The sequence below is a fragment of the Neltuma alba genome, unplaced genomic scaffold (genome assembly GCF_004799145.2).
Source record: "Neltuma alba isolate B1F8T4 unplaced genomic scaffold, ASM479914v2 tig00011482_pilon, whole genome shotgun sequence".
Taxonomy (NCBI): Eukaryota; Viridiplantae; Streptophyta; class Magnoliopsida; order Fabales; family Fabaceae; genus Neltuma; species Neltuma alba.
The window spans coordinates 76,874-91,146 of record NW_021636151.1 but is presented as its reverse complement, the minus strand read 5'-3'; the positions used below and the strand labels follow the sequence as shown (position 1 = coordinate 91,146).

The window sequence follows — 14,273 nt, the reverse complement described above, 5'->3', positions numbered from 1 at the left end:
CCAACAAAACGGAAGGAGACTGGGTGGGATTGAGATGCCAAGCTTTTGGGTCTCATTGTCTTACCCAATAAATAAATAAATAAATACAAAGCTAACTTTTTACCAACAAAATATGAACCTTATACCATAAAACGAGCAATGCCATACGTACTGAATACTGCTTACAACATGACTATAAAGTGAAGGTAGCCAGAGATGAGGGGAATGTGCAGCCAGGCGAAGGAAAAAAAATTCATAATGAACATATAAATAAACAAGTTAGAATGACTTCTATAAAAATAAATTATAAAAATTGTTTGCAATGGTTTGTTTACATTAAAAAAAAAATCTTTGATTTTGGACACACTAATAGGAGGATAAATTAAACAGTATGAAGTCTTATAAAAAAAGAAAAATTCACAAAATAAGATAAAGAAAAATTAAAGAGAATATTCAATAAAGTTATTGATATGATTTTTTTATCAACATCTATTCAAAAATTTGGGCATTAATAAAGTTTAATTACATCATGCAGTCAATGTAGTTAATCTTATAAGAATTTGTGGTTATTGTTGTTATGGAGATAAGAGATTTTATTTTAAATAAAAAAATATTTATATTAAAATTCAAGAATTGCGAAACAGATTAAAATTATTCAATAATACGTTTTTTTTTTCCTGTGAACATTGGATATCGCATTAAATACAAGACAAATCTCCAAAGTGTTCTTCATGTCACGAAGCTCTTGCCTCTTACACTATGTTTGGTACAACGTTTTTGGAGGGAAGGGGGGAGTTGTTATCCTCTCCTTGTTTGTATGGTGCAATTTTTTAGGAGGAGAGAGCAACTCTCCTCTTCTTGTTTGGTTAAGATATTTTTGAAAGAAAGGAAGGGCTCATTTACCCTTTTTTTCTCTTCTAACCTCCCCTCTAAAAGTAGAGTTTTTTGAAAGAGAGATGAGAGATAATATTTTAATTCCTTACATACCTTTTCAATATGTTAACCCCTAATCAGTTGTCAATATTTCTCCATAAAAGAATTCTTTTAAACATTTAGTAAGAGGTTGTCAAGATAATTGTTTCCAAAATTAGTGAGTATTTATAAACCTATTTTTTTTCTCTCTTCTTCTAATTCCAAGAGGCCGTCGGTATTTTCTTTCACCTTCAAGGTCTTTTTTTTTTATTGAAATCTATCACTCACAACTTTTTATCTTGATATCTTATAAGTGTGTGACTGTGTCTTGTAAATCAAAATTAGTGAATTGTATTATATATATAATTATATCTTAACAAAATAAAAAAAGTGAGAAAATTTATTTAAATTTTATAAGGTCAAAATAGTCAATTTCTTATTAGAACAAAATAAGGTATTATTAAAATTGCTCTCTCACCTCCCCTCCAATCAATTCAAACAAGAGATCATTAAAATCCTTCCCGACCCTCCCTTCCCTTTTGTAGCTACTATTCCCTTTCCTTAATTAAAATCCCTCCTTTCCTTTTCCCTCCCTTAAGCCAAACACAACGTTAGATTTTTTTTTCAAGACAAAAATTTACTACCACAAACTTAAAGCTGATACTAGCATGAACGGCGGTTGGATTGAGTAGAAAAAGACTCTATTTTTCCGAAGATCAGATTGGGAAAAAGAACTACTATTAACCGAGCATGATAATGTTTAAACAGATTTGATATTACCGAATAGAGAATTTCATCAAATGGGAAGGGCTGTCAGAACTCACAAAGCAACATCTTGTGCACTGGCTGCCCAAGGTCAGGAAATGCGTTATTTACATCATCCATGAATTCATAGATTCAATAGAACATACAGGCAAACCTCCAAGGTGGCCTCCTGGCTATCAATCAAGCTTGGCTCTCAGGCTATCAGCGTTATGCCCCCTTCTTTATGCGTTAGCTTATGCCTTTTAAGAACCTGCTTCTGTCAAACTCTTCAATCCAAAACAACAGCAAGATGTATATATGTACTTGATGAAACCATAAGTTTCGCTTGTTTAATACTATCAACACATGGGTCCAGCAGTAGAAAAAATTGCTTGTCCCAGGACACCGCGGAGGATGAGAAAGAAGCAACAAAAAATCGATGAAAACTCATGCCACCGAGTCAGCCTGTTTACTGGTCAATCGTGCATATAAACCATCTCTTAAGAGAAGTTCACTGTGACTCCCAATCTGTGTGGATGCAAACAGTTCGGCTTCAGATCAGGGAAAGATAAAGGAAACAGAAATCTCATGTCATAGTTTCTCGCCATCACAAAGGAAATAGTTTGTTTCAGTATATTTCGTGAGAGTTTAAGAAATACTTATTCTTGATGTGAGTTTTATGATTACTTTCCCCAGAAAAATGAAATAATAGATACAAATGAAAGAAATATGGCAAAAGTTGCTGGTTCATAATCTAATACATAGAACACGTATGATCATCCAGACTAAAAACAGATGATGAGATGATCAAATAAAATAAGCTTCAAAAAGGGACATCAAGGAATAACAGTAAGTAAAGAAGGCGTTGGAAACGAGAGAATTAACTAACCTCAACAATTTTACCGCTATCCATGACCACAATCCTGTCTGCTGCTTGTATGGTAGAAAGCCTGCAAAGCAGGTCATAAATTTCAAATGCGGAATCAAGATAGAATTTAAACGATAACTTCAATAAAAGATGACCCACCTGTGTGCAATTACAATAACACTTCTCATACTCAGGGAGTCATTTTTAACAGAACGAAGAACACCCTGCAGATAAAGGAGACTCAATCATCAATATATCTTTCTCTCAAATTTATGGTGCCTATAGTCTATACTGTCAAGTGGCCTTAGGTAGCATTTGGAAGCAGACCTTGACATTATGCTCACTCTCAGCATCCAGCGCACTTGTGGCTTCATCAAGGATCAATATTTTTGGATCCCTAAGAATAGCTCTAGCAATAGCAATTCGCTGCTTTTGTCCCCCACTTAACAAATCATCATCAACAAGTGTTTCATAGCCATTAGGAAGTGCTGAGATGAAGTCATGGGCATAAGCTTGCTTTGCAGCCCATTCAACATCCTCCTGCTTAATCTCTCGAGTGCATCCATATCTTATGTTTGAACTAATATCCATTCTGAAGAGCTTAGGTTCCTGTACAGACAAAATTTTTAGGGTCAGGAGAAATTAATTTTAAGTCACTGTAATTCCACCATGTTGGCAAATCACTAACCTGTCCAACAAATGCAATTCTTTCTCTCCACCACATGATGTCCAACTCTTTAAGAGGGACGCCATCAACCAAAATCTGCAATCAAACTTAACATTAAAACGAAAAAGACACACACACACACACACCCCTTCAAGTAAAAACCATCTACTCAAGTCATATTAATGTAGAGCATAACTGGTCACAAAACAGTTACTACCTAACTAGTTCCCCAGAAACATTAACCAATATATAAAGAAATGACAGAAAAAAGTGACTGAATCTCTTTTTCCCCTCTCTCAGCAACAGCTATTTCATATCACAGATCCTTTTTTCAGCTGTTCCTTTCTAATTCAATGCTAGAAGCGCCAAACTATCCGATTCCCATATTTCTAATATTAAATTTTAAATATGAAGCTAAACTAATGCTACCTGACCATTGGTGGGCTCATATAAGCGGAGCAGAAGGTTCACCAGTGTACTTTTTCCACTGCCACTAAGACCAGCCTATGTAAAAATAAAGGAAATGAGAACTTAATATCTCAGTCATTGTGCAGATGAGGAACCATTAAAAACATTTGAAGTAGTTTCTTACTATGGCAACCACCTCACCAGGTCGAACAGCAAAATTTACATGCCGCACTACAGATACCTGTTACAATGATTGTTCATTAGTTGTGCACCTATTGGTGACAACATGAGTGTTAACCCTATGCATGTGCGCAACAAATTTATATTTAGGAGGAAGACCATGCAAAGGGACAAGGGCTGGCAGAGATATTGTCAAGTCAAGATATTAATATCCATCACAGTAAAAGCATGCTACTCACATCAGAAATTGCATTTTTATTCAAGATATAAGTGATAAAATGAAGATAACGACAACGAATGAGATAGAAGCACCATACAGTCATAAAACTCTCCATCCTCCCCCTCCCTCTTTTTCTCAAAGAAAGAACCTGAACCTGATTTATTTTCAGACGTTTTCACAATTTATATTACAAATACGAGTTGAATCTTCAAAAGAAATAACATAATTCACAACTTCATGGATTAACAATGCACAAATTATTCCAGCACTACTCATAATGCATTGAAGCAATTGTTTTCAGCACCGAAAAGAGCATCACATGTTTTTGAGAAGCCAAATGAAGATATTATAAAAAGAAGAGCTATACCATTGGCCTTGAAGGATAGTGAAAAGATACATTTATAAATTCAATATTCCCAAGTAACCTCTGCAGCTTTACTCCTGTAACAAAGCCACGTCCAAATTTCAATATCAATTTTACATAACTATGAAAATCTCGGAAGAAACTTGCACCTTCTGCAATACGAGTTTTTCTTATCATTTTATTACTTATACAATGAAAGGTAATCTCCTCATTAAACGTGGCCACCAATCAAAGGAAAAACGCAAAAGACTTGTTCAAAGTTGTAAACATGTGAAGTAGTTGACATGACCCATAACAAGACTTGCCTTTTGCACGGAACTGACTGCTAGGTGAGAGATCCATCAGGTGAAATACTTTTTCACTAGCCCCGACAGATTGCATCAAAGATGATATACTGTCCCCCACCCACCAGGTTGAATAAATAAGCCATTCACTGTATAGTATAACTTAGTAAGTTTCTCTGCTGTAATATGACCTGCTAGAATAGACATTCCTCCAAACAGCACGGCGATAACCTAAAAGATTAAACGTTCAAATAAAAGCAGAGGTCATGTACAGACTTTGATAAATAATTATGAATGAGGTGGTCCTAGAAGACTTTCTTTCAATGGTGTGATAATATTTTTAGTAGGAAAAAGAACAAGACATTCACACAGTTAGCATTCTCCATATTTGGTGTTGGACCCAAAAAACATCTTTATTAAAAAAACTATGACACATGCCAGGGCTTTAGGTCATTGTCTCTAAACCCAATATTTGCAAAGGCAAATGAGTTCACAAAATTCTTGTTTTAAAAAATATTTTGATGGCCTTGCATTTATTATTTTATTTTGCAGAAAGCTATGCTTATACCTCATTTAAAATGGGGGAGGAGATTCGACTCCAAACAGAATTGAGGAAATACATGAGGGACTATGCTCAAGGTAATTTCACATCCAAGGTGATTTAGCATTCCAGCATGTGAATTTATAACTTTACTTCCCAAAGTGCTTAATAGAAGATTCAGACCCAAATAGTTAAACACAGTTACCGTCTCTCTTTAACTATTGAGTAAACCCCTTTGGATAGAAACATTATTTTTATAGTCGATCCGTGGAGGTTAGCAATCTCTACGTATCCTCCTTTGACCATACTGTGCTTAATGTTTCACTCAAGGGCAAACTGAATGCAAGGCAATCTAAAATTTTGGATTACGTCTTCATAACCTTGCATTTATTTTGTTCTGGAAAAAGTACCCATGTATCCCTACATTAATTGTCAATTCACAAATGACCTAAATAGAGTTTTATCTGTTGTTTCTTAACGTGAAAAAGTGAAGGCATTGTTTTTTTTTTTTTTTTGGGTCAAAAAACCTAATGTAAAGATTTTGTGCTCAAATTGGCTATACCTGAGTTGAATGATAAAGATTATTGAAGCTGAAATTCCAAAATCCATACGCAGCACTTTGTCTCAAGCTTATATCAGCTAACTTTCCCAGCCACCATTTGTACCTGTAGAGAGACATGGATAATATGCCTATCAAAGTTACTGAACTGTAGAAATTAATGTTTTATTTAATACGTCATAATTCAAGTACGCTCACCTTCCAAGTTCCTCTTCTTCTGTTCCATAAACACGGACAGTTCTAATCAGAGAAAATGTCTCTTGTGCAACCTATGATTCAACAGTGAAAAAAAAAAGGTCATATGCCACTGAAGAAACAAGGGGGAAAAAGTGTAAGGAACTTATTTACTTCATTAGCAGAAGCAGTGACTTCTTGGATCAACTTTGCAGCCTTTTTCTGGTACCTATGCAGACAGACACGACCAAATAACACAAATGATATACAGGAAACAAAGAAAAAGGGAAAACCAGGCAGAGACAGAGGAAGCTAATAAGCTGAGACTCTGATAGAAAATTTGAGGAGACTGAAAAAAAATTCACCTTCCATAAAGTAGCAAAACTGCTGATAATATAGAGCATATCATCAATGTAAATAAACCAAGTGGCCAAGACAAAAATAACAAGTAGGTCAATGCACCTGTTCCCTGTACAGATGAAAAAACAAATTCAGGGCCCAACAAGGGGGTTAAATTTTTAAAAGCATCGAAACTTCATAGGCAAAGCAACCTGAAGAACGTTGCGCAATATCAAGTTAAGATCATTTCCAATAACACGTGAAACTTGTTGGCAATCAGCACCAAGCCTACTTGTCAGATCACCAACTGTTACATCGTCAAAAAATGATATATCCTATGACAAAAAGGGCACTTCCAAATGAATCAAAAGGACAGTAATGGGGCAAAGAAAATGAAACAGAGAAAGATTAAGATATCAAGTATTGAGGGCAGAAGAACCTGAAGAAGAAGGGAGGAGTATAATGTTTCTCGCATTCTTTTTACCTGCAGATATAATTAATGATTAAACTCCATTCAACGGTAAATATACAGGCGCCAAAGAAGTTTAATCAGACGAGTCAACGAAAACCGGGAGCTAGATTGGACATTATTTAAGTACTGTATTATTAAATTTGAAAAAATATATTGTGCTGTGTCAAGTCTCTTAAAATGAAACTCAGACAATGTAACCGCCTCCTATTTGTCGTGCATCAAGGGAGACATGACGGAAAAACTCACCAGTATCATATTTGCAATTCCAAAACAGCAGCCTCTTATCCCACTGAAGCATATTCCACATGCAAAATGAAAAGTTTCAGATGGATAACTAGTGACAACAACCGTCAAAAAAAAAAAAAATCAATCTCTCATATGCTGCGATTTGCCTGTGCTTTATTTCACCTGCCTTCAGAACCTTTAAAACATCCGCTTATTCGGCTGTTAATCAGGAATTTTCAAAGAGAACAACTAACCAAGGAGACGAGAAAAAGGTATAGAGAATGATACACTTGAGCTAAGTAGAAGAAGAGCAATTCCATTCCGTTCTTTATTGATTTTATTTAGAGCAGCAAGTGGCATAGAAAAGAGTCATATCACTGTCAGCAGGTAGAAGGGAGATATGACCATACAAGATTTTGACCTGCATATTCCCGAAGTTATACAGAACAGAACCAAGAGAAGCACATGGCGCCGGAAAACTGTAACATCCGCGCTCTGTGCGAGAAGATAGAAGCTGTTAAGAAATGCGGTATGGAAATCTCCGAAACCTGAAACACAACGAAGGAATAATTGATTTTGACCACATCGTCAAACTAAGTTGCAGAAAGCAGTCAGCATAAGAATAAAATTTGACTGCACGCACCGCCGCAAGAATGAGAGCAGAGAATGCAGAGAAAATAATCCATCGGTCTTGAGCAACAAGTTGCCACATTTTGGCAAGAGCGCGCCACACAGTGACGGGTTTGGCCGAATCTTGAATTTCGACATTTTCGGAGAAGTTCCACCAGCTTCCACCAGGCAAAATCGAAGGAATGAAACTGAACCATCTCCTAAGCCTCTTCAGAAACTCTTTATCTTCTTCTTTTTCTTCACCTAAAGCTTCTGGATTCTTCTGCACAGAAAACCCATCTATGGACGCTGATTTTGGAGGGCTCCCAAGTATGCATCTCCGATTAAAAGAAGGACTGGACAGAACAGTATGAATTCTAGTATTAACAGTGAAATGGAAGCGTCTACGACAAACTCTGATACAAGGTCTTCTATGATCGTGACGAACAGAAGTTAGTATCAGAGGTTGAATGCCGCCCAGAAGCAGAGCCATTGACGATGGAAAGGAGCATTCCAGACCATATAGAAGTTATGGTGTGAGTTTTGGATAAAGCTCCGAGCTTGAGCGCGTTTAGCGAGGCTTGGTCATCTCAGGCTCCCAGCCATGCACGACCAATCAAAACGAAACGACGCCGCTTCATTTCTGGTGACGTGTTCGGTTTGGCGTGCACGAATTCTAATTCGTGAGTAAAACTTCCAACTGCAACAGTTGCCACACGGCCCTCGCCTCCAGCGTGCCACGTTTTCAGTTCTCACTCTCAAAGTCCCCAACGTACTCGCCCAATTCAGAAACCTTTGGAATCCTTAGGGATAGATTCATGGGCATTTTGGTCCTTACGTTTTACACCACCAAAATATCTTCTTGACAGTCTTTTCCATGGGGAACCAATTTTCTCTGATTCTCAACCCTGCCTCCTTCTCCTCCTCTCCTCTCTTCTCTTCTTTGATTCGATGGCCGTCAATCTGGGGAAATTGTCTCTGTTACTAGATGTGGCGTCGCCGCGGGGTGTGATACTGGAGCGGAAGGCTCGAACGGTGGCTCTGGACGTCATTTTGAGCTTGCCCAAGAGAGATTGTCACGCCTACTGCGCTTCTGTTTCATCTAAGGGTTTTGACTACGATGGAGAAGCTCGGAACAGAGTCGTGGCTCGTGGAAAGTCAAATTCAGAGGTAAACGGTGTTGATTTTGATGCGGAGTCTAGTGATGAAGAGAACAACGAGAACGGGCTTGATGAGGAGTCTTATGATTGGGAGACGCAATTGCGGATGAGACTGAAGGAGCTCGAGGAGAGAAGAGAGCTAGAGAAGAAAGCTGAGGAATTGCAGAGTCGGATGGACGATGATGAAGGGGAAGGAGGGGAAGAGACGGAGGAAGAGAAGAGGATGAGAGTCAGAAAAGAGCTTGAAAAGGTTCGATTTTTCTTGATTTGCTTATCTAAGGATTATCAGAATGTACAAAAATTAAATAATTAGACCAGAATCAGCTCTAAGTTGTTGTTCATGGATTTGATGATTTAGGTGGCTAAGGAGCAGGCGGAGAGGAGAGCCACGGCTCAGCTGATGTTTGAATTGGGTCAGAAAGCTTATGGGAAGGGTATGTATGGACGTTCCATAGAGTTTCTTGAAGGCGCACTTACGATTATTCCCAGACCTACATTGTTTGGTGGTGAGGTTAGTTGAGTGTTGCATGTAATGCTCTTTATTTAATGAGCAAAACAAAGCGAGTTGGTTTTTCTTTATTGATTTTTTTTTTTTTTTGGGGGAAACTTTCAGATACAGATATGGCTTGCTATGGCTTATGAAGCCAACAACCGCCATGCGGATTGCATAGCTCTGTACCAGCAATTAGAGAAGAAACACCCTAGCCTCAGCATCCGACGTCAAGCTGCAGATCTTCGCTACATTTTGCAAGCACCAAAGCTCAAGATATCCCAAGAGGAAATGGTGACCATACCTTTGATTGGTTCTAGTTATGACAGGTATTTTGATGCTGTCACTTGCCTTATTATTTTTGCATAATTGTTCTTATCGCTATTATTCTCATTTGTTGCTGGTTGCGTCAAAATAACTTCAAATCAAAGCGTACAGGGTTGAGTAAACTTTTTTGATACAGTTTTTCTTCATTTTTCTTTTTTGATACAGTTACATGGTTGAGTAAATGTCCTTGAGTAATTTTGCGTTAACTTAACATGCTTTCTCATCATATGAAAGCCTTTTGGGTTTAATTAGGTTTTCTATAACTTGCACTGACGCTTGATCGATCCGAAAGACTCTGTATAGTGAGGAGAGAGAGAGAGAGAGAGATCATGGGTGTTGAGAGGGGAGGTGAGTCATGTACGCAGTCATACTCTTTTTTGTCATTTTCACTCTCATTGCATGAAGGATTCAATTTGAAAACTATATACGATTAATGAAAAGAATGAATGATGGCAATTATCAAATTCCTGACCATTTGGTTATTAATGGTTACGTTAGAGTTCAATGATTAACTTCTGTTCTGAACATCCCAGTCTGTGAAGAACCCTTGCCAATTGTGGAGGGAGAGGGGGTTGGCCAGAGCCACACCCCCCCCCCCAAAAAAAAAATTCAAATTTTTTCTTCTGATTATAATGCAAGTGTTACACAACTCTGTACCAACTTCATACTTTAAGCCTGGTTCCGCCCTGTGGTCTATGGTGTCAGTTGAAGGAAGGCATTGTTGTCTGAGAACCTTATAACTGGGTACATGTAGTTATGATGCATCCCCTTCATATAACATTTGTGACTCTGAGCAATTCAAAATCTTGGATAAATTTGATGTGTGTATGCCATGACTGTAGCTATGCTGGAACATGGAGTGATAAATACAAGGACAAGGATAAGAATAGAAGCGGGACAGTGACCAATCAGCTTCCATCAACGAGAGACTATCTGGCAGACTTCCTTGTATGGCGGCCGCCGGTAGGATTGGAGAAAAATCGAGCCTTTCTGGGTTGGTCTGACAATATGGCTGGGATTAGTTGGAGCTGCACTCGTTCTTCACAGATGAATACGTATGCAGTTTGAATTGCACGGCTTGTGATGTATTTATTCAGAATATTTTGTAAGGTTCTGGTTCTTGCATGTTGTAAAATTATTGTGTATGTATATGTATATCGAGTATATAATTTAGTGAAGTGGCTAAAAAGTATATATTTTATTAAAATTTCCTCTTCATGAGATTATTGTTAAGGGCATTTTTCATAGTATTGTGTTTAGGTGCTTCTTAACGTGAAATCAAGCCCGTATTTAGTTTATGAATTTTTTAATTTCGATTGGACTAGTTTGTGCTGTTCCGATCTAGCATTGGGCTGATTGTCTCCCTCGCAAATATTTGCTTCACCGAACATTCTTTAATCAAGTTTTGTTGTCTCCTATATAATTCTAAACGAATATTTTGTTCCCCAAGCCTACTTCATTTGAAAATTTAGGCCCGCCCTCCTCCTCTTATGTACGGCAGGTGGAGGTTACGGAGGATGAGATAGTTTTGTTGCCTTGTGTTCCTTGTTTTTTGAGTTAGCTATACAGTTCATATTAAAAAAAAAAAAAGAAAAGAAATTTAGGGTTTGTTTTGTTGGAGGGAGGGGAGGGGAGGGAGGAGGGGAGGGGGGAGGGGAGGGCCCCTCCTCCTCATTTGGTTAAAAATTTTGGAGGGGAGGGAAGGGAGATGCTCCCTTTCCCTCCCTCCTCCTCTCCCCCTCTCCCCCCATTTTGACTCCTCTCCAAATGGGATTTTTGGAAGGGAGTCAAAATTTTGGACCAATATGCCCTTATATTTTTTTAATATTCATTTTCTACCATAAAATATATTATTATAATATTTATTTCAAATAAAAAAGATATTATCCTAAGTAAAAAAATAAAATATATATATACTTATTATAATTAAAAATATATTATAAAAATTATAAAAATAAAAATTTATTTAAATAAAAATTTATAATATTATAAAATTAATTGTTTTTTATAAAATATATTATTTATTAAATATATTTTAAAGCTGGAAAAAAAGATAGCCTAAAGAAAATAAAATTTCATTTTTCTTAGAGCATATAAAATTTGTTAATTTGATTTTTTTAAATATATTATTATATTAATTAGAATAAAAAATTATTGTACCGATTTTTTAATACACATATTAACATGATAAGACTGAATTTTTATTAAATTATATGATTTAAATTAAGATGTAAATTAATTTATATATATATCAATAAAAAAATAAACTAATATGTAAGGGTAAAATGGTAAATTGATTATTACTATCCCTCCCCTCCCCTCCTTGAACCAAACAAGGAATCATTAAATACTCTCCCCTCCCCTCCTTTTTAATCAAACCAAATAAGGTGAGGATGAAAAACCTCCCCTCCCCTCAAACAAACAAGCCCTTAGGCTCCTATCTTTATGTTATGATTGGATGGAGAGAAAATAAGGGAAGAAAGAAAACTAGGAAGGAAAATAGGAGAAAAAATGGTTTTTCTTCTATTGGATGAAAGAAGAAAAGTAGGAGGAAAGACAAGTTGAGGAGAAAATAAGGCGGGTATCATAACCTATTTTCTTTCCAACTTTTCTCTTCATATATAAAGAGAAAATAAGAAGAACGCATATTTTTCTTCTGTACCATTACATATGTTTTTCATCAAAATAATACATTTTTTTATTTTTTTATTTTTTTACTTTATTTATTATTATCAAGTCTCTCTTCTGTGTTTGCTTGATTAAAAAATAAAATAACTAAAATTGCAAAAATCTTTTTAAAATGAACTGAAAGGAAAAACAAGTAGAGTTGTTGTTTTGGTTTTTTTTAGCATTACATTATACAAAATGTTTTTTTTTCTTTTTTTACAAAATTATTTGATATTAAATATAATAACATGATAATATATCTTTATCAAATAATTTGATTTTAAATTATATGATTATGTTAATGTAAATATGGTTTTTCATTATGATATTTAATTTGATTTAATCAAGATATATTTTGATATAATAGAAAGGGTATTTTAGTCATTTATATATTTACTCATTTTCTTTCCTTTTTGTTTTCTCTTGTCCATCTAAATATGAGAGGTGATAATATTTTCTCTCCTCTCATTTTCTTTCCTCTCAGCTTTTCTTCCTATCCAAATAGAGGGTTAGTAAAATTGCAGATCCGCTGCCACTGAGAACATTAACTCCAAACCTGTCCCAACTAAAGTAGACCGGATACTGGGGTGTTTGGCAACATCAATAAGTGCTTTTAAAAAGTATTTTTTTTCTAAAACGAGACAATCTCCTTCACATATTTACTTTGTATACTGTAAAAGCATTTTTAAAATAATAGTTTGGTTTTTATCCAAATACTCCTATAGTATAATCAAAGAAATTTGTTGCTATCCTTTTAATCAAACAAAGCTTAAATAGCTCTTGAAGACGAGGCAAAAGCAAAATAGCATTATTTAGTAAGAATTTCATCACTAGTTTAGATTACCTCTTACTTATAAAATAAACATGAAAAGAAGGGCCGTTTTCGTCTACAGTAATTAAATTAAATATTTATACATTTTTAAAATATACTGACTCTCGTTATTTTTTCCTACACCAGTCTCCTTATGATTATAAGTTTCTGGCCCAAGAAAATAAGGTTCAGGCCCAAGTAAATAGTCAGTCCATGGGCTCCAATAACGAAATTTTATTTTTCCAGTTCTGCCCTTGTCTTCTGAAACCTAGAGGCAGAATTGCTAACAAATCCAACATTTCCATTCCATCTAAATAAATAACTGAAACCCTAACTCAGCAAGTCCTCGGGCCGCCGTTACCTGCTGGGGGAGAAGCTTTTGCTGAGAGAGACAGATCGGAGATGACGACCCGCTTCAAGAAGAATCGTAAGAAGCGTGGCCACGTGAGCGCCGGTCACGGTCGTATCGGCAAGCACAGGAAGCACCCAGGTGGTCGTGGTAATGCTGGTGGTATGCACCACCATAGAATTCTCTTCGACAAGTATCACCCTGGTTATTTCGGGAAAGTAGGTATGCGCTACTTCCATAAGCTTCGCAATAAGTTCTACTGCCCTATTGTGAACATCGACAAGCTCTGGTCATTGGTTCCTAATGAGGTCAGAGAGAAGGCCTCCAAGGACAATGTTCCCTTGATTGATGTTACTCAGTATGGGTACTTCAAGGTTTTGGGTAAAGGAGTTCTGCCGGAGAACCGACCTGTTGTGGTGAAGGCCAAGCTTGTTTCCAAGAATGCGGAAAAAAAGATCAAGGAGGCCGGTGGGGCTGTGGTTCTTACTGCTTAGGTTCTGGATACTTTTTCTGTTCATTAGAATTTTGTTTCTCTGTTGGTAGTTCCTTTGGAATTGATTGAAATTTAAGCTTTGATCTATTCGAACTCTTGTCAAGGTAATGCTTTTGGTTTTCTTTCCCTCAATCCCGCGCTTTCCTAGTTCTCTGAGTTTCTTACTGTTGATCACATCTTTAATATTATTCTCTATGAAATGGACGATTTTTTACTTTTGATTCAGAAGTTGATGTGCGTAGTGACAATAAATCTTATAGGACTTGGGTGCTATCCCCTGAACCAATCACGCAATCCTTTATCATTTTGCTTTACCCTAGATGTTGTTCAGTTGTGAGCTCACCGGTTCTCATGATATATTCGATTGGATTGGAATTTTCATGTAATGCAGTATTTTCCCCGCAGCTCATACTAGTTTTAGTCAGTCATCT

General features: G+C 36.4%; 1 protein-coding gene and 2 pseudogenes across 1 annotated transcript; 2 read left to right on the top strand and 1 right to left on the bottom strand.

Moving 5' to 3' along the window:
• Positions 1-1,816: 1,816 nt before the first annotated feature.
• LOC114713983 (ABC transporter B family member 26, chloroplastic-like) lies at positions 1,817-8,205 on the bottom strand (annotated as a pseudogene).
• A 201-nt stretch (positions 8,206-8,406) lies between these two features.
• On the top strand, positions 8,407-10,658 carry LOC114713974 (uncharacterized; annotated as a pseudogene).
• Positions 10,659-13,323: 2,665 nt separating this feature from the next.
• Positions 13,324-14,067, top strand: LOC114713980 (60S ribosomal protein L27a-3). The gene has a single exon (XM_028898676.1). The coding sequence runs from the start codon at positions 13,403-13,405 to the stop codon at positions 13,841-13,843; it is 441 nt and encodes a 146-aa protein (XP_028754509.1). The 5' UTR covers positions 13,324-13,402; the 3' UTR covers positions 13,844-14,067.
• The last annotated feature ends 206 nt before the right edge of the window (positions 14,068-14,273 follow it).

What these genes read in the sequence shown, in the direction of transcription:
- LOC114713980 (XM_028898676.1), top strand. Translation starts at nt 13,403, where the DNA reads ATGACGACCCGCTTCAAGAAGAATCGTAAGAAGCGTGGCCACGTGAGC.